General features: G+C 38.5%; 1 protein-coding gene across 1 annotated transcript in view; it reads left to right on the top strand.

The window, feature by feature from the left end:
* The window catches only part of LOC133501325 (eukaryotic translation initiation factor 3 subunit H), a 71,356-nt gene that overhangs the window by 48,011 nt on the left and 1,725 nt on the right, over window positions 1-21,620 (top strand). Inside the window, exons 4-6 of the mRNA XM_061821006.1 lie at window positions 825-924; window positions 7,896-8,045; window positions 16,881-17,001. Of these exons, the coding sequence (XP_061676990.1) occupies window positions 825-924; window positions 7,896-8,045; window positions 16,881-17,001 (371 nt within the window). The remainder of the gene's footprint in view (window positions 1-824; window positions 925-7,895; window positions 8,046-16,880; window positions 17,002-21,620) is intronic.

Consider the following 21,620-nt stretch of genomic DNA (forward strand, 5'->3'; position numbering starts at 1 on the left):
GGCGCCATTTATATTAAATCGGGTAAATAATGAAGTTAAATGATTTTAGCAAATGGGTGCAATTTAAAAAAAGTGTCAAATTTAATGGGGTGTGAATACTTTCCGCATCAACTGTATATCCAACTAAGCCTTCACTTTGGAAACTTATCTGGGAAGAAATATTCTTTTCAGTACATTGCTGACATGGAGTTCTTAAAATTCAGAAGGAGAGTCCAGACTATGAAATTATTAAAATAAAATAAAATAATTGGACGGCACAGTGGATGACTCAAATTCTGGCCCCGTCTGAATGGAGTTCATGTACTCCCTGTGCCTGTATGGGTTTTCTCTGGTTTCATCCCAAAAACATGCATGCTAATTTAATTGAGGACTCAAAATTGCCCGTAGGTCTAAATGTGAATGCGAATTGTTTGTTTCTGTGCCTTGCAATTGGCTGGTGACCAGTTCAGCTTGTACGCCACCTCTCGCCTTAAGATACCTGGGATAGGCTCGAGCACGCCTGCAACCCTTGTGAGGATAAGGATGAAAGACAATGGATGGAATAAATACTGGTACAAGTACAAAAATTGAACAACTGATTGTCAAGTTTCCCCTATGTCATTTAAGCAAATACAAAAATGCCCCAAGACAATCTTTTTGATCACTGCATGGTCGAACATTTAAAGTTTCTCTTCTTGAGTTCTTGTGGTTTGTACTCAGATGTACAAGTTGGTTATATACAACTTTGGAAATGCAATGTTTTAGCTATATAAAATGTCCTACTATCATAAATTATAGCAAAAATATGTCGTCTTCTCACTTTTCTTTTTTCCCTACTTTTTCAGACCCTATAAAGACAGCCCAAGGCTCGCTGTCCCTGAAGGCCTACAGGCTCACTCCAAAACTCATGGAGATCTGCAAAGAGAAAGATTTTACACCTGAAGGGTTCGTAGCAGTGCAAAGAAATACTTTGTATTCTCATATACCGTGTTGTTGTTCTACACAAAACACAGACTTAAGACAATGTAAATGTATTTTATGTATATGTATTTTAGCTTTTTTTTTTTTTTTTTGAGTAGTTAAATATTATACTTAAGTGTTCTTACTTTTTACATGACTCAAATAGTCTTTATCGCCCTCCAAATTACTTACTTGCTCAGTATGGAAAAAAAAACTGGTGTGCTCAGATTTTTTTGTTTTTAGAGGGCGTGAATGTCAGTGAAATAGGAATATGAAAATTCAAATGCAGTTAAACCTCAATAGAACTGCCCGAGAAGGGCAAGGGAGTTGGGGTTGGCGGCTGACTGGTTGATTCAATACATAACCGATTGTTACATTGAAGTATGTTTTTTTTGAGGTCATATGCACCCATATTTCACCACAGCTATCCTCATATTAATTACCTGTTTAATGGGAAAAAAAGTAACTAGAAACTGGTGTTCTGATTTTATTTTTTTCATAATAGGCCATGAATGTCAGTTAAACAATAATATGAAATGTTGTTGTTGTTCTTTCGGCTTGTCCCTTCCGGGGTCGCCACAGCGTGTCATCTCAGATGAACGCACATATATGTTTGGCACAATTTTTACGCCGGATGCCCTTCCTGACGCAACCCTTCTCAGGGAGTGGAGGCCCCAGTGGCATACAAACCCATAACCCCTGGTTTACCAAACCAGTGCTCTAACCACTGAGCTACGGGGCCTCTCAATAATATGAAATAGGTATATGAAAATTCAAATACAGTTAAACTCCAATAGAACTGCCTGGGGGGGATTTGAGGTTGCCAGCTGACAGGTCGTCCGATTTTTAGCTCTTTGTATGTTACATTGAAGAACTTTTTTTATTAGGCCATATGGACCCATATTACGCTACAGTAAAATAATTACCATTAAACATAAAATTCTCATTATCATTTTTGTGGCCCAGGACTACAAGGACAGTACAAAGTTCCTGTAAATAATAAAAATAGCTTAATTTGAAAGTTTCACATTTCATCCAATGTTATTACGCCAATATGGTTGGTCATGGTCATCCATTGTTGACATACAGTAGTCATCACAGGAGAGTTGCTTTCATGAGACAGGAGGAATTAGTGTACTTCCTAGTTCCAAGTCCATTGCAAAAGGTGAACGACTTGGCAAAAAAAAAAAGTTACTGCTTCCTTGTTCCAAGTGTGTATTTTCATTTAAATTTGCAGTACTTTTTTGTACCTTTGGAAGTTATTGCAACCATAATCCTTTTTCTTTCTTAAAGGAAGACTTTGTCGAAATTAATAGGAATGAGAGCACACATTAAAAGTTAGTACATGAGAGTTCAGTGTTTTTTTTAATGCCAGAGTTACCCACAGATTTCACCAAGTATTATTGAAATTCCTCTCTCGCTCAGACATTCCAATGAGCCTGGCTGGAAAGCTGACAGCCAATCAGCATTTGCCACACCTGCAGTGCTTCCTGTTCTGACCCCCGAAATGCTCGTGGATACATTTCACCGAACAGAGAATGTCCACTATCTGGCATTTTGTGGCCGATTTTTGTGAAAAATAATTATAAACAAAACAAAAACAGCATGATGTACAATGTTCAAGCCTGTGCGCTTGAGCCAGAATACACACATCCAGCACTTGACGTGTTATAGAGGGGGGGTGGCACTAACAACGAACAATAACAGTCCCATTATATGGACCGTGGAGATTTGATGCTTTTCTGAGGAGTTGGTTTCGATGTAGAGATTATACAGCAAGCGTGGCCAGACTTTTTTTCCCCCAAATTGTACTTTTCAAGCAGTCAGCCTCTTGCCAACGACTGGCAGCGGGGGGACGAGGGGGGGTTGCACACGCGGATCGCCGTGAATAGTAACCAGGAAGTGTTGTGTGCTCAGAGCCAACAAAGAGAGCATAACAGCGAGTCGATGCTCCGTGCTATTACTACTCCCGGCATTGAGAAAACAAAACAAAAATAAGAATGTATAATGTTCAAGCCTTTGAGCCAGAATGCAACAGGCAGAAGTCGACGTGTTGGGAGGAGCGTGGTGTTGACGTACAATAACAGTCCCATTATATGGACCGCGGAGATTTGATGCTTTTCTGAGGAGTTGGTTTCGATGTAGAGAATATACAGCAGGCATGGCCACACATTTTTTTTCCTTCCCAAAGCTGTACTTTTCAAGCTTCTCGTGTTCGACCAGTGGTGGGGATGGCAGGAGGGGGAGTTTGCATGCGCACATCGCGGTAAATAGTAACTGGGAAGTGTTGTGTGCTTACACGTATATATCCATCCATCCATTTTCTTAGCTGCATGATAGTTTCAGGAATGCTGGAGCCTATCCCAGCTGTTAACAGACAGGAGGCAAGTTTACACACACGCAGACACTGAAAGAACATGTAAACTTCACACACTGAAGTCCGGGATTGACCAGCTCCGCCACCATGCAGCCGCATGAAATATGTTGTTGCTTATACAGTACCAGCATGAGAGGCTATAACTAAGCAGCTAATAACCAGTAATGATTTTATGTGTGCAAATTTCCCTTGCTGGTGAACGAGCCACAACTGTGACAGCCACAGCTTTATCCTGTCAGGTTAACCCCAAGGGACGTTAAAGAAGGAGAAACTTGGGTGCGTTTTCTCAGTTTTGTTGCACAACACGTCGGCATCTTGGCTTAGCTCGCACGAATGGTCTGTAATGCTAAGCACCGGCAATGTCAGGGGCGGAGTCAAGGATGTTTCTTCCGCGTTTGGCTGTGAAAGCTTTTTGCTTGGATTTAAAAAATATTCTTTTTCAATTTTTTTTCAATTAATGTCCAAAATATATGTAATAATATTACTTCACATTGGAGGAATTATTGTACATATGAAATTTGGGAAGAGTTCCTTTAATGGTCATTTATTACAATAATATCGCCTTTGTCTATGTGTAGAAGATTGCCCAAGTTAAGCATCCCTTTGCTATGACCTCCATGTGCACTGTGGTTTGGAGGGTGGTCAATAGTGTGCACTTGATTTTACAGTCTGAAGCATTGCTTTAGCCTGGCTGTGGAATCAACTTTTGGCTTTGTCCAGTGGGAACCGACTTAGAAAGACCATGGCATTAAATGTGTCAAGGTCCATTATCTTGGAACAATTTGTCCCTCTTAAAACATGTTGCTCCTCTTTTTTTCCTCACACACCAATTTATATTGCTCTATTGCCATTTGAAAAGGTCATTTTATGCATGACATGTTGAACCCCATTGATGTATAATTCTGCCAATATATGTAAAAGGTTGTAGTTATCCATAACTTCATAGTCTCCCCTCTCTGGACCCAACACGGGATTGTTAAATGTCCTGTCCCCCTTCAAGTATACCTGTAGTTATGGTTTGGGAAACATATGATATTGTAATTTTCCTTTCATCAAAAATGGTCGATTAAATATGGTTACTTTGGAATTCTTTTTGCGGTATTGATCCTAGAACAATCATGCCATATCAAACAAGGTGTACTTAAACCTAAACAAATGTTAGATTTTAGCTCATGTACTTTGTACAAGTGACTGGTTGGACCTCTGTGGGAGCAGTCAATGCAACTCACATCCAAGGAGACATTATTTGCAACAGACTGAAAAGTAGTAGTTGCAAATTGCAAAGACATCTGGAAAAACCACGTTACTTACTCTAACATTGCTTAAGGAAAGGAAATTATACATACATTCAGTTATTAAAAAAAAAATGCAAAAAGCATAGCATTGTGAATTACATTCAGCATTGACCCAGCTTGGATGTAATTGACTGTGGATAACTCAAAGCTAACAGACCAAACCTCCATTTGCTCTTGCTGTAAAATGTGCGACCATATAACAAGGAATGAAAAAGTCTAAATGTATAAAAAGCACATAAAAGAAGGTATTTTCTGTGATACAGAAACAGTCATTATTGCATTCCTTTCACTTGCAAATTTTTTTCAAAATGTTGCAGGTCAGCTGAACTGATCAAAGCTGGAAGGTTTGGAAAGCAAATCTGGTGATTTATTAAGTACAATGTTACACTAAGTGTTACACCATGTAAGATGTGCTTTTCCTGTAGGAATGCCAAGTACTCAATGGCTAACTTAAACTCTTGTTTCAAACATAATGATCACTGAAATGCCTTGAAAGTGACAATTCTCATCCAAAAATAAACAAATGCTTAAATTAACCATTGAAAATCAGATATTGTTTTGAATTGTCTCCGCAGAATCATTTAAAAATAAAATGGACCACAGCGAAGCGTCGTCTAATTACAGGTGTCTCTAAACTCATCCGCATCAGCACCATTTGCACAATTGACTGAGTAGTATCTGCAACTTTTGCACATTGAAAACTTTGCATTTGTACAATATCGTCATTGTCCCAGATTGTCCCACTACTAGTTATTTTAAACCTTCAATTTCTTGAAGTATCTTCACCCTTTCTACACCTGTCTTAGCACCAGACTATTGCTCTCTTAGTTATTCAAATTGCTCTAATTGCGAGAGGGCTCTGAATGTTTTGCACAATTGTCAAAAAAAACCTCCACAAAAACGGCAGTTTATGAGCAACCTTTTTTTAGTCAGTGTTTTTTTTCCCAATGTCTTTCTCTGAAAAGTATTCTGTTAATTGAGTCTGTTGTCGTACTTGAGTGTCTCTGACTGCCAGAGAGAAATTCCTTGTATCTTTGACATACTTTCCAAATAAATATGACTTATTCTGATCAGTCAGTCGCTGTATTTTGAGGATGACAAGTAGTTACTGTGTTGTTTGTTGACATAGTGTATAACAAACTGAACACGGAGAAAAAACTCTGAAGGAGATAATTGTCTCTGAAAAAGTAGGGCATTTTCTGATGGGGAGTTTATTAAGGATTTCTTACTGGAACCCCGTGCGCTGATATTCCCAGAGAAAAGGGTAACATTTGAGAATGTGCAACTCTCCCAACAAACTGTAATGAGGCAAGTTGAGAACATCGCTGGAAACGTGGAGCTTCAGCTGAAGACCAGAGCAGCCAACAGACTATTTTACTCTGGCGTTGGATGAGTCCTGCGATGTACATGACGCTGCTCATCTTCTTACATTGGATAACTGCAGACTTTCAAATCACGGAGGACCTAGCAGCCATGCAATCAATGAAATGGACCACCACTAGGAGTGACTTGTTCATGGATGGAACTGCATGTTTTGACAAGTTAGGACTGTAATGGGAGAAGCGGGCAGGTGTGACAATGGATGGTTGTCCTAATATGAAATAGTAAAATGTCAGACTTTTGAAGAGAATGCAGGATAAGGTATTAAAAATTAACCCTGTGCAGGAATTGACACTCTTACATTGTATTTATACATTAGGAAGTGTTATCATTCAGTGGTAAAAATTACCCATGATGTTGATGCAGAAACTAAAACAATTTTATCAATCAAATCAGTTTGTTGCACTTTGGAGGAAAATGAGAGAGCATGGTGACATATGTTATCACCGTACTGTCATGTGGCTCACCCTAGAAAAATGTCTGGGTCCTGAGAGAGCAGATTCAGGATTTCTATGTGAATAAAGGACATGCCACCCCACAGCTTTCAGATAACGACTGGGTGGCAGACCTTGGTTTTCTTATAGATGAGTGCACTGTTGAATGAACAAAATATCAAACAGCAACATGACGTCAAATGTAGAGTGCAGTGAAAGCTTTCATGAGAAAGTTGCAGCTTCTCTCAAGCCAAGTGGAGTACAACATTGTCACCCATTTCCAAACACTACAGAAACAGAAAACAGACTAGATTATTCTCACTGAAGAGGTAAAATGAAGTGAAGACAAGATACAGTACATATTTCAGTGTTTGAGATTAACAAGTTAAAAATAAATTGCACACGTGATGATTGTATTTATTACTATTGGAGTATTTTCTTATTCAACATATACTGTACACCACAATTTCACATAACCTTTCTAAATATTTACAGAATATTTTCATTACAATTACCACTACCAGCAATTTAAAATATAGAATTGAATGCATTTTACATAGGGACTAAATTGAGAATTAAGTTCAAGTTATCAATTGTGCGGCCTCCCTAGAATATACTGTATATGATCTACATACTACAACGTGGAATAAATGTCTTTTGTGGAGCTGCTCAATGACATCATTCATCAGTCCAGCGAGTTATCTTATTAAAGCCGGTGAGCCGAACAGTATAAAATGCTCCTTGTCGACTGATACTGATCAGAACAATCAGATCAATGTAAAGTATAACATCAACTCTAAACCTAGTGAGAAAGAGGGGGACTTGCGAATTTTCGAGGGCTGCTTTTCAACATTTAGCACAGGGTGTTTTGGATCTTTGGGGGGGGGGTAAAATCAAATCACAAGACTATAAAGTCATTCTTCAAATCGTGCAGCTTCAAAATAACAGCTTTCTTAAAAAATCTAAAGTTATCATATCCATCCATACAGATCACTGCACATTACATTTTATAGTAAAACCTGAGAAAAAAATACATTTTTAAGACAACTGGAGAAGTTGCTTCCTTGGAGTGGCCCGTAAAGAGGTTTGTTTTTTTCTTTTTACAGTTACAGAAATTGTTTATTTGCAGTGATGCTTCAAAAGACAAAATACCAAATGTGCCATAATTTTTGCCCACGTGTACATTATTTTTCTTTTTTTTTTTTAAAGGAGTTCACAAAAATCACAACTCAAAAGCTGTGGAAATATTCAGTAAATTGGTATTACTTGTTAGTTTCAAGTTAAGTTTCTTCTTTCATTAACAGAGAGGTACCACAGATTTGTTTTCCATGTGTAAGTATTCAAGGGAGGGGAATATATTACTTTAAAAAAGTAAAGGAAAAAACTTAGCTTTGATTGCTTGTTTTGACATAACTTCACTGGGAAGGATTTTCCTTGACCTTTTGGTTGGTCCTTTTCTTTCCCCTCCAGATTGAAGAAGGCTAACATTGGCTTTGATCACATGTTTGAGGAGGTGCCCATTGTCATCAAAAACTCTCACCTTATCAACGTGCTGATGTGGGAGCTGGAGGACAAGTCCACAGTCGCTGACAAACATGAACTACTCAACCTATCCAGCAGGTTAGGCACACGCTCATTGAGTAAGCATTTACTCAGAAACCTCAACCCAAATCTTCACTTGTTCTTTGTGTATCCAAGCTACCAATTTGATCAGTTATTTTCTTTTTTTTCCCTCTCAAGTCATTTTAGTTAATTATATTTGACAAAAAAAAAAAAAAATCCTTTGAAGCAATGTGTGAGTTATGAAGTGTGTGATTTAAGAAGTCAATGATAAAACGTAATCTTACATTTCTTTTGGTTGGAATACCAAGGGTGATGACTAGACTGGTTTTAGATAATTTTGTCAAGATGGCATTTTACTCATCTACATACTACACGGAACTATGACATATTTTGTCCAATATGCTGAAAACCTTCCATACCTTGATTTAACAGGAATGCTCGCAAAAAAAACACAACACTGAGTGGAGGTATTCATCTGTATGTCTCTTTTCTGAATCTGAATATATTTCTACAAACTAATGCAAAAACACTGTATAGTGCAACACGAAAAAGAAACATTTACAGAAGAAATTCTTCCTTCATTTACCATAAATATATAGCCTTAAGAGCATTTTAAAACTTCAATATTTGAGACCCAGGGAATAAAAAAAATTGCAGTCCCAGTTTGGGAAACAACGTATAGGATTTATGAATGATGGGCTTAAAAAATATAAATAAATGAATGAGGGCACACATGCTTGCCCAGCCATTTGAAAAAGGAAAAAATAAAAATCTCTGCAATTTTGAAAGCAGACACACGAAACACACCGTGGTTTCTCAACCACTGAAAGACACGCACACACATCCACACTTCCTTAATTCCTAGTCTATAATGAATTTTTTTCCCTTTAAACAACTTTGAAAGTCAATAGTGTGCATTATACATAGAAAAAAGTTAGAAAATTTCTTCACAGTAAAATGAGAAATGAGTAGAGGTTTCAAAATTGTTAGCTTTAAATCTTGTGATTTTCAGGTTTACACGGTATTTACCATCACAAATAAAATAACTTAATCCTTTTGTGTATTAAGCCTGTGATGCATCCTGGTATATAGTTTTTTGATCCACTGCAGTACGTATTGTTATTAATGCTAAGGTTTTGAAGTACTTTAGTAATGTTTGTCGGACTGGACAATTGGCCAAAAAATAAAATCTATTTTTTTTCACCAAAAATTTGATGTACGATTTTTTTCTGATTCTCTGCACCTTACTTTCAAATGACAGAGAAAACTAAAGTTTTTAATTTTATTTAAAAACTTCAAAGCAATCCCCATTTCCTTCCTGAAGTTAAAGTCTGTCTCGAATAAAAATATTCAAGTGCAAAACTTCTGTTTTGAATACAGTAGTTTGACATAATTGTAGCAGAGTACATTGGATACAAATAATAACTTCTAATACTGGGGATTCATAATGTGCAAACTAAAAACATTTGTTCTACATTACTTTGTTTTTAAAGATAAACATAGGCACTTGTACCAGTGAATATGAATGTCACATTTGGTTGAAGTGCAGGACATGAGATCTGCTCTAGTTTTCTATAAATTCTCTTAAGTTTTAGTCACTGAAGACAAGCCTGTCATTACCTGTGGCTTGAGGCATACCTGCTGCATGTAACAATTCCTCCCACGCTGAAAACCCTCTCGGATGGGCCACTTGTCGCCGGGATAGAAAGATATTTCTTGGCCAGGTTACTGAGTCTTGAATAATTGGATTCCACCACTGAAGTGGATCAGTGTCAGGCACTGCCTCTGGCAATAGCAGACAAGTTGCTAGTTCATTCTCAATTTTATCTGCCTCTGACTGGTCAGAAGCTGGTACATGATTCCTCTTCAAGAATGCTGCAGAAGTTCTTTTTCCATTTGGGGTTTGGCTGAAGCATTTTCTTTGTCCACCTGCACAACTAGACCAGGCCGTGATGAGTTTTTGTCGATGGGGAAATAAAGTACTTCATTCACAACTCTCTTTGAATTGTTTCACCTTCTCTGTATCAATGTAGATTGTCCAGAACCATGGGTCGATTAGAGAAACCATATCTAACACTTCATCCTTTACATTGTCACTGTATTTTTCCTAAAATGTATCTCAGTACATTTCTTTTTATTGTTTTGGTAAGCTCAGTGTTGTGTTCCTCTCATAGTAGAAGATTTTGAACAAATGGATAATTGGTTTAATACAGGAGATGCTCTCATACCTTTGCCCTCACAGACCATCAGTAAAGTCTTGCAGTGCTTTGAATGCTTTATTTACTGACTACAAAACCGTAGTGTCTTGTAAAGAAGGCAGAAATTGGCATCAAATTGGGCAGAAATTTGCATCAAACCCCAGGCCACACAGGTTACAGCCTTCTTCTCTTTCAGGAATTGCATTTTCATTTTTTGACAGGAGCCCCACCTGGTTGTGGACGCTGCTGTTAGCTGGTGAGGGTGTAGGGCCAGTAATTGGAACTTGTGTGGTGAGCATGCATACAGGCCATGGCGGCAGAATACATTACTCATTATTTTCCTTGTGACAACAGTACCTGCCAACACGAGGTCTTTTTGAAGCTCTGCACATGTGGTCCTTGGCGTTTGGCCAGCTCTTCTGATTATTTTTTGTACTCCTCTGTGAGAAATCTTGTAAGGAGCACAAGATCGAGGCAAATTTATAGTTGTATGATCCGGTTTTACGCATTATTTGCCTAACCATGCCCAATGGAACACTCAGAAGCTTAGATATGTCCCTGTAACCATTGTGATCGTTGTTTTGGAACAGTTACTTTGCAATGGTCTTGCTGTATTTTTTTTGTTTTTACCCATCATGTGTCTTCACAGACCTTAGCAATGAGACCTTTTTGTCGGCCATCAATTGTGACTGAACCAACTGAAATTCATTTGGACTGACAAATGGCTTGATTGCTGTTTGATTGATAGATTTTAGGTGTCTTGGCTTTCCATGCATTTTTGTACCTCCCTTTCTTCATGTGTTCAATCTTTTCTTGTTATTTCACATCGCACACATTCCAATCTTATTTGTTCTGCATTCTTTGTATGCATGGATTACATGGGTACTTCCCAACATTTTGTGAAAATTTCATGTCAATAACACCTTTGGAAATATATTTAATGTGAAAAATTGACGACAAACATTTCAGCTGGCGTATTGGACAAAGCAGTGACAATGTTCTTGTATACAATAATTTCTACAGCCCAGTCCTTGTTGATAAAGTGTCAAACTCATGTATGGGTACATGGTTCTACCGGACCAACATGTCCGATTTTTTTTTTTCCCCCCCATGAATTCTATATTCTCACAATTTATAAGATGTACTTTAAAGTCTTAAATTTACTCCACAATGGATGGGGCGCCTTATAATGCCTTATGTCATAACCGACGTTCAAAATTTGCAACTGACTCGGAGCATTTCCTGCTGACATGCTACTTATATAGAGGACACCATGTGGACGTTACAGGGGGTAGTGTGAGCGTGAGAGAGGATGATATAGGCACGCCCCCCTGGAGGTACATAAAGCCGGAATGTCTTTTGTGCTAAACAACATGCCTGAGCACAGCTTAAACTCCAAGCTATCAGCTACTTGGAGAAAATGGGGAATCAAGCAGCTGCGAGAGAATTCAAGATCGAGTTCATGGTACCAAAGTTGAAGAAGTAGGAAAACAAGCATTGCGAAGTCAAGAAGATGAAGCTGAGTTTCTGTGGAAACAAGGCGAGGTGCCCAGAGTTGGAAGAACAACTCGACCAATGGATTAATGATCAAAGAACAAACAACCGCTGTGGAAAAACAAGTGCGGCAATTGAACTCGTAGCTTGCTATTATTCCGGGAGGCTTGACGAAGCAACTTCATTCACTGGACATCGGGGTGAACACGGTGTACAAAGTATAGTTGCGAGTGGCATGGTAGTGTGTGTTTCTTTCGGCTTGTCCCTTTCGAGGTCGCCACAGCGTATCATCTCAAATGAACGCATATATATGTTTGGCACAATTTTTACGCCGGATGCCCTTCCTGACGCCCTTCTCAGGGAGTGGAGGCCCCAGTGGGATACGAACCCACAACCCCTGGTTTACCAACCCAGTGCTCGAACCACTGAGCTACGGGGCCTCTGGCGTGGGAGTGATGAATGGAAAATGGTGAACATGAGTTTTATTAAGAGGCAGCGCCGGGTGAGTTACGCCACAATTTGTGAATGGATTGTGGATGCTTGGGCTAACGTGTCTGCTTTCACTGTTGTTGGAAAATCCAGCATCATATCTGAGGGGTCTTTGGGTTCTCTCTCTCTCTCTCTCTCTCTCTCTCTCACAACAAAGGCATTGTAATGTTAATACTTATATTTACTTGTTGCTTTGTTGATACCTTTTTTCTTTTCCCTATCCATCAAACTCTCGAGTTGTTTTTATTGGGACAACTCTCAGGACAGCAGCTTCCAGGTAGCAAGAATATCCCTTATCTACTACCAAAAAAGCTGTAACAATACATTGCGCCCCAACAAACAAGTTAAATTGTACTTGTGTAAATTTAAAAAGTGACAACAGAAACTGCACTTTTTTACAAAGGAAAATTGAAAGTAGTGTCAAGCTACTGGCTTGAACCGTATATACACACACGCGTTTGTGAATGTTAATGTAGGCATAGATCTAGTTATTTTCTAGAAATCGGGCTTTTGCCGTGGTACCATTTCTGTACCCATATCGAAATATTTTATGCAGGTACATTATCAAAGTCTGAATTTTGTATTGTGACACATCTAGTGCAACCAGTGGCCAGAATTAATCTCGAGGAGCTCTGTTAAACTCATTTTAGATCGTGGCCCACATTTACATCACTTCAATCTCAAGCGGGCTGGACCACAATATTTGTGGCTTACAAATCCATAAATAGTAAGTGTTCAAAAGATTTTCCCACACTTTCCAAAAATACTCATTTATTTATCACAATCATCCACCAAAAATTATACTCATACTTTGTGTCTGATTGAAAAAGTATTAATAAAGCCTTGATCATCCCAGTTTTTAACCAGGCTGACTGTTTTATGAGCCGTTGTTGTTGGAATGAAGGAATATTTCAGTCACTATAGTTGCTGATGTTGTTGCATTGTCCTCTATTGTGTTAATGGTGATTAAGAAAAAAAAAAAATCAGTTTTTCCAAGTTTTTTTTTTTTTTTTCTTTGCTGCAATTCTCCACATTAGAGCTTTAACAGCTACAATATCATGACAGAGTGAGTTTTGGATTATTTTAGTAGTTGCATAAGTACCCCATAGTTAGGGCCCACTTTACCAGCACCGATCTGAAAAACGTCATGCATATTAAACCACAGTCTTGCTCTTGCAGCATTGCATTTAGATTATTGTGGCACTCAGCATCTGCCTCCAGGTTGTTGGTCAGCAATCATTTATGGAAATAAACTGCTGCAAGTCTCAAAACAGCTGTGAAGCTGCTGCTAATAAAAAAGTTTGCCCAGGGGGATTTGTGAGAAATTACCACAATGATGACTAAAAGTCTCGATCCACACTCTTACATTGCTTCAAAATACTCCATTCTAGCACACTAGGAGTTATTTGCCTCAAACAGTATACAAAGCTCAATAAAAACCTGGTCGAGACCCAACTGATATTTTCTTCACTTTGACCAATGATATCTAAGTCTCATTACCAGTTAGAGAAAATGCTTGATTTCAGTTGTTGCTGCTGATAATAGCCCACCTGTTATTAGGTTGAGGGACCCATTACTTTTTCACACAGGCCCGGAAAACTTTGAATATTTTTGTTCCCTTAATAAATTAAAGTATCTTTTGAAAGAAAAAACACTTTAAGTTCACTTGGGTTATATTTGATATTTCCCTTTGTTTGAGCTGAAGCTAAAGTTTAAGATGAAGAATTTGAGAAGTTGGCCACTCCCTTTCCATGGGATGTACTTTAGTCAGGAATACCTAATTGGTTTTGCCACATTCTGGTACATCCAGTTGTTGCTTTGGCTAAGAGTCATAAGTTTAAAACTTTATGATGGAAGTAATTGCAATGCAATGAAAATAAAAGAAATTAATTTAAACCCCATGTAAATAATGTTCTAAAAACAAAGCAGTCCAATAATTAAATAAGCTTGGGTTCGAAATGAACACTGGTTGGTACTTATTTGCTTCACTCAGGTCAAGTTTGTTCTCATGGGACAAGTTTTTTTTTTTTAATTGTTTTTAAGGCTTGTCGTAGTTCAATCTGGGAGGAAAGGATGTATTTTATGGGAGACATGACAAGGTACTGTATAGAATCTTTCCTTTCAGAACATGCTCTCCGTGTTTCTTACCATCTGTTGTTTAGCAAATACCTTGTAAATTTGAATTTATAGGTGTTTAACATATGAGCACAGGTACGGTGGGCGGCTGGTTACCAGGTGTGCTTCACAGTTCTGGGGAATGTGGTTCAAATCCCAGCCACGCCCATGTGGGGTTTCCATGCTATCTCTGTGCCTGTACGTGCTTTCTCCAGGCACTCTGGTTTCCTCCCAAATCCTCAAAACATTAATGGTAAGTTAAATTGAAGACTCTAAATTGCCCGTAGGTGTGAATGTGAGCGCGAATGGTTGTTCATTTGTGCAGTATGTACCCTGGGATATGGCGAGCGACCAGTTTGGGTTGTACCCCACATCTCGCCCGAAGATAGCTGGGATAGGCTCCAGCCTGGTTGTGACCCTAGTGAGGATATTGTAAGGTGGATAGAAGATGAAGAAATAAATGTATAACATATCAGCCCTGTCGTATTGCATGATATAAAGTATTGTACTTTTTTATGTTGTTAGTGCCAGACAGGCATTCATTGCATACAGACTGTGGTGCCAGTCCCCCCAGTTTGAGATTTTCGAGTAATGAGCCTTCGCTTGGTTGTTGTTTTATAATAAGCTAGAATTCAAAGTACTATCAAGCTTCAGGTACAGTAGTGATGAAAATTCAAGGTGCCGTGATGACCTTCCATGTGAGTAAAGAGTGTCTGCACTTTCAGCCACTTAGTGAATGACACTATCAAACACAAAAATACAAAATGAGATCACTGAAGGCAACACTTGAAACTTTTGTATATGTTCAGTAAAGAATAATAAAACATTTCATGCTCATATACCCACATGCAGACCAACTGAGCTACCCTGATATTGTTGGACCTATGGAGTCATGGTTGTTTTACAGGTTGTAAAAGTGTCATACTTTTGTTTTTGTAATATATATGTATTTTTTGACAAAATACAGTGACATTTGTCTTTGTAATGTAACTGAATGACATTCCAGTCCATATCAGTGGGGAATATTTATGTAATACACATGTAAATTAAGTTGGAAATCTGATCACGAAATGAAAAATTTGGAAACCAACATTCATATTTGTCACATCCCATTCTTTCCTCGAGTTATAATAGATTATCAATCTGTATTGTGCTTAACATTCAGCATTATTCTTGTTTAATCTTGGTTCAGCTTGACTGATGATCCTGCTGGGCAAGCAAAGCTATCTGCTCTTATCAAACATTCCAACGGTCAAGGGAAAGGCATTTATGGCATTAATGCATTCCTCGTTTAAGTAGAGAAATTTTGACCTGATAGCAATCTGTTTGCAACACCTTTTGCCATTATCTTTTGAATTGCAAGAGGGCATAATCAATAGTTTTATAATGGCAACAATATATCAAATGTCAGCGTTTCCTCTTAGAGACGTCTGTCTCAATGATGAACTGACTAATACTTATCATCTAACCCTGCAGCTCCGCTCACTTTTACAGTAGTAAAGGGAGTACATGCTCATTGTTTTGCTAAGGCCTCTGACCTTACTTCTCGGGTTCACTGCTGTTATTTATAGCTGCAGCAGACAGCTCTTTTCAGAGAAGAAACGTTTAAAAATGCACTATTTATGGCTTTTGACCCCCAAAAAATGTTGTGGGAAGCATCATCTCAAGAGCCAAAGCCTTAAGATATAATACGGGGTGGCTGTGACTGAGTTGGTAGAGCTGGTCGTCCAGTGACTAAAGGGTTGCTGGTTTAAATTCCGGGTCTGACCATCTCTTGTCGAAGATATCGAAGTATTATGGAATCAGCCACATTTTATCATGTTCATTGTATTTGTCAGCTATTTTAACATTTAGTGGTACCAAGCATTAAAAAAAAGAACAAGAAATTGAAGAATTTTTTTTTCCCCCATGACTGTGTACACTTGAGAGAAACTATTCAGACATACCTCATCAATTCACCAATCAATGAGGGGTTGGTTCTCCTGTTCATCGGTATGTAATAGCTGGACGAAGTACTTTTATACCTGTGTAAATTGTTTGGCGCCACTGGGATTTTTACCATACACTCTAGTAGCCAAAGTGACAATTTAAAACAATTTAAATCATCAATAGTAAAATGAAATTGACAAAAAAAGTTGAAATTCCTGCTGATTTCTTAAAGAAAAATGTAAAACTCACACCAATAAATATTCAGAGCCTTTGTTGTGACATATTGAGCTTTGGTCCTTTACATTTCTTTTTATCATCCTTGAGATTGTTCTACACTTTCATTGGAATCCAGCAGTGTTTGATTTTACTGATGGGACTTGATTAAGAATACAGTAGCACACACCTGTCTGTATGAGACCTTACTCCTCACAGTGCATGTCAGAGCACATAGAATCATCAGGTCAAATGAGCTGCTTGAATAGCTCAGAGACAGAATTCTGGAAAGACAGAGATCCAGGCAAGTTTAAAAAATTTTTTTTTGCTGCACTGAAGTTTCTAAGAGCACAGTGGCCTCCATAATTCTTCAACGGAAAATGTTTGGGATGACCAGAACCCTTCCTAGAGTCACAGACCAACAGGCTGTTAATGATGAATACCTTTCTTGCAGTAACCATTTGGAAAAGAGCCTTCAGCTCCTGATGGACAGGGTGGATGATATGAACCAAGACATTGTCAAGTATAACACCTACAGCCGCAATCTGAGTAAACAGCAGCAGCAGAAGCACCAGGTAATTCTGACACATAAACTTGTATGCCCACACAAACCTTTCTTCCCAGAAGCAAATGCATGCCACACAGACACCGTAAGCTGAATAGTCAAGGAAAACTCCATGGCAGCATGGATATAAGTGATTTGCCTACAAAGGTGCAGATACAATTGCTGGGGCTCTGCAGAAAAACTGCAGCAGTCTTTCCCTCAGCCAGGGAAACAACAAAGTTACTTACATTGTATGTTTTTAATGTCCACTTCTAATTCCTGATCTGACAAGATTTTTAACAACCATACAAAAGGCACTAGGTATGCTAGGAGATCCTGTGATAGAAAGCTCCCGTGTCATCAAACAGTGTCAATGCTTACAATGTGTTTTATGATCCTGTTCAACCTCTGCTTTGTTAGTATTTCACAATAATGTAATAATAATAATAATAATGCCTATTCCTGCTATTTTCGAGTAGGAGACGGGGTACACCCTAAACTAGTTGTCAGCCAATCACAACATTTAAAATAACTCAAAAGAACATTTCCCCCAGGCAAAATAAAGGAAATAGTAATGTAGGTTCCAGTGTCCTAAGTGTCACACCCTTCAACCCTTCAGGTGTACAATTTTGAATGAAAAGAGCTTATGTCTCGTCATTCAAATTTGGACTCCAAGATTTTGTGACTTTACAATCTGATTAATTTGGTAAAATTTCCAAATCGAAATACAGGTTTTATTACTGTTCCCGTAATTGTCGACGTCAAATATTGTCAGCACTCTGGGGGAGCTCATGCAATTGGACACAAGGCAACCGAATTACTACAAAAGTAAAAATTTTTAAATTTAATTAGTCTTTCATAACCCGGCTTTTATTTTCTTTCAATACATCAGTGAATTATTTCGTACACAGAGTTCATTAGCTGGAAATGAAAAAGCTGCAGCAGGCAAGCATTTGGTTTGTTCAAACATGCACAAGCACACACTCAGCCAGAACACTAGACTAATGAAGGGTACCACGTTTTCAGCAAGTACTGCCTCAATCAACTGCATCATAAACCCAAGAGTCATGCATGCATATAATAATCATAGTAATATTAATAATTTTGATAATAATCCTAATTAAAAGTAACAACTTCGGCAGAATGTGGCAGCATAGATACCTAACGTTAAACATTAATATTCTGTTGCTACTCTGTTATTGGAATTGAGAAAACGTCTTAAACTTTGATGTTCAGCCTTCATCATCAGCCAGGTTAACACGCGTCAGCCAGACGTACAATAATCACCCAGGTCGGACCCCATCTCTGTTTATAATGCAAGCACTACAAAAAACAACACACATACATAGCCAAACGTCCCCGGGCCAATCACCCACACTTCAGCCAGTATGATTTATCATCCTCCCCCACCGACCTTCTCATCATCACAGGCCCCCCGAGGCTCACACGCATGCACGCGCACACGTGCGTAGACTTAAACATAGTCCAGTGGCAGACATAATACTGCATAGACCTACACCATAAACGTTATCTACTTTTTATTTTGGCAGTTCTGTCCAGTGACCAATATGTACTCCAAGAGGAACTGAAAGCGAGCTCTATTACACCTTTCATTCATCTACTGTATTTGCTCCGTGTAATCTTGTGCTATTGACCCTGATGCCTGTTGGGTAAATGGAACCTTATTAATCATCAGAAGACTGGAAAACTCACCATGCTCGAGAAGGCTCCATTATTTATTGTACGCTCTCAAGACTTTGGTGTAGAAAATTCCTACGTCAAACTTCCCTGAGTTAATATGCATTATTGTCATGTTTAGGTCTTGAGATCAACAGTTGAGATCAGAATAGTGGTTTCTCAGTCTGCTTGCAAATGAGTTCTCATGTGGTATGGTTAACTTGAGCTCAAATGAAAACACTGCACTGACAGAAGACAAGGACTAACATTAGATAGAATCACAGCAAAATGCATGTAGAAATCACATAATTGATATACAATCCAAATACAAATGCATCTGTAGTGCTGTTTCAGTGTGGCTTGTGTGCATGTGTGTTGGAGTGTGTGTGTAGGGGGTAGGGGTGGGGTTCCTTCTGCACAGCCTTTAGTCAGATGGTTTAAATCACCAGAGTGGACTCAAAAACTAGCACCATACTGAACAACATTTCCGAACGCCTCTGAAATTCCAAATAGCAAGTCAAAAGTGAACGGCATTGGAACATTATAGTTCTAACAGCTGATCAAAATGCCACTTTATATTACATATATCACGTGATCTTTGACTAAAAATCATGTTTGCAGGCACACGTATATAGCTATTTTTTTGGCCATGCTTTTCTCTCATGGATCTTTAGAATACTGCAGTGGTTTACAACATCTCCCTTTTGGAGATTAAATTATTTTCAGCCCCCCCCCACACACACAGTTTTTCTATAAATATGCAAAGCCTTGGCTTGCAATAATCAATAACCACTGCAGTGGTCACTTTTACAGCTGAAGAACTACACTGGAGAGTTTATCAAGCCACCAAGAAAGAAAAAAAACTTTCTCCTGCTAAAATTTACCACATTTCATCATTTTATTTAACCTAATTTCAGTGGCTTGTGTGCTGTTTGTAACTTAATTGTTCATTATTGCCCCGCACCATGATTGGTAGTTGTGTTAGGTCAGTCACGCATTGTAATTTGTAAACAATTACCCAGTTTTGTCTACAGTAGTACAGCCACGTCACTCGATTCCCGACTGGCTTGAATCTATTGTATGCTACCGATTCTTCAATTAAGGATGATTCAAGTTAAAACAAGACATTGATGCAAACGTGAAGCCAATACTTTAAAAGTAAACTCTGTATAAGCTCAACCATAAGATGTAGCCAGAAACAAACTCTCTGCTACATGAGGCTTGGTAGTTGCAGCTGTGGGGATGGTTCTCTGCAAGAGACTCAGGAAGACTTGTGAAGTTGGAGGATAAATACAACAAACTACTAAGAAATCCCTCTGCAGTCTGTGTGACAGCCGCTATGCAGGATCAAATCATCCCCTTCTAAACCCTAACAGAGGACGCCAAATCTATACTGAATACCTGATACCTGGATTTCAATCCACACTTTGCGTTCCAAAACCCATACCATTTAATACTGTAGACAGAAAAATGCAAAGGAAATCTCCCCACTTACTTGTATAGTGGACCTTTTATGTTTGAACAACGCCTCCGTTTTTTTTAACTGATCTTCCTCCAAGAAATAATGAACAAAGGATCAAGTTCTTCCTTTAACTGTACACGTTACTGCTGTTCATATAATAGGTTTTCCCCATTGGTTTCTTATTTCTTGAAACAGAAATTGCATTCTGAAAATAACAGGGGCAAACCTCTAAACAACTTAGCAGTTGTTCACAATGCATTAATCTTTCATCTAATTGCAAATGTCTTAGTACATGTATCAATGTCTCAGTAAATCTTTGCAAATGATTAAGTGTAGGTAGCCCACTGTTCGGACAATTTCCAAGTGAATCCATTTTGTTGATGCGGTACAGTGAAGGTTAGCGCATCTGCCTCACAGTTCTGAGGATTGTTGTTCAAATCCCAGACCCACTTGTGTGGAGTTTGCATTTTCTCCCTGTGCCTGTATGGGTTTTTTTTCCAGGTACTCCGGTTTCCTCCCACGCCCCCAAAACCTGCATGGCAGGTGGCGACCAGTTCAAGGTGTGCTCCGTCTCACGCCCAAAGATAGATTCGACTTGCGTACTCCCGCAGTCAGAGTGAGGATAAGTGCTACAGAAAAATGATGGGTGGAAAGATCTTGTTGATCTCAAGTGATTGTTTAGTCTAATGGTTGTTCTCTGCAAAACATTTCAGCGTTACTTCATGGGATAAGACTGAGTGGATGTTGAGGATATTTCAATGATCCTCTGCCTGCCACAGTGACAAAACATTGAAACAGTTTGGCTAACGATCATAACAGTGCCAAAGGGACAATGCGTTTTGAAGGAAGTGACTATTTATGAGAGAGGAATTTAGTTTTGACACCAGTGAACTGTTTTGGGAGAGATATGAGCTTTTGCAAGTGAGCTATGATTTTGCCCTGTTAAGTGTTTGCCAAATGATCGTTGTGAATGTAAGTTGTTTTTTTTTTTTAAAGAAATGACACAAACCAATAGAGAATAATAATAAGACATGAGACGCTCTATTATCGTTACTCACCAAGGTAAATGCAAAGTGTTTTTTTTTTTTTTTTAATACTGTGTAGTGTACATAGAAGATACTAGTGCAAACGACTCCTTCACTGTGGTGCCCTTATACGTAGACGCTTGGTTATATTTTGACAAGAGAATTTTAACTCGATAGGTTCAAATGTACATTCCACTCCAAATGTACTGCAATAGCAAGGTAAATTCCTTTGTTTTTGTTTTCTACTGAAGACAATTGTTTTTTATATCAAAAGATGAATATAAGCCAAAAGGTCAGAATTACATTTTTATTTTATGGGATTTACATCTGTATGTGTTAAATAACTCAGAATGGCACCTTTAGTTTGAAACAAGACACTTTTCAAGTGAGCAAAATTATTGAAACAGACGTGACTACATTAATTTAAAATGAATAAAATGGTGGCGCAGCTGTAGATCGTTGGCCTCACAGTTCTGAAGACCAGGG

Source organism: Syngnathoides biaculeatus, chromosome 5 (genome assembly GCF_019802595.1).
Source record: "Syngnathoides biaculeatus isolate LvHL_M chromosome 5, ASM1980259v1, whole genome shotgun sequence".
Classification (NCBI taxonomy): domain Eukaryota; kingdom Metazoa; phylum Chordata; class Actinopteri; order Syngnathiformes; family Syngnathidae; genus Syngnathoides; species Syngnathoides biaculeatus.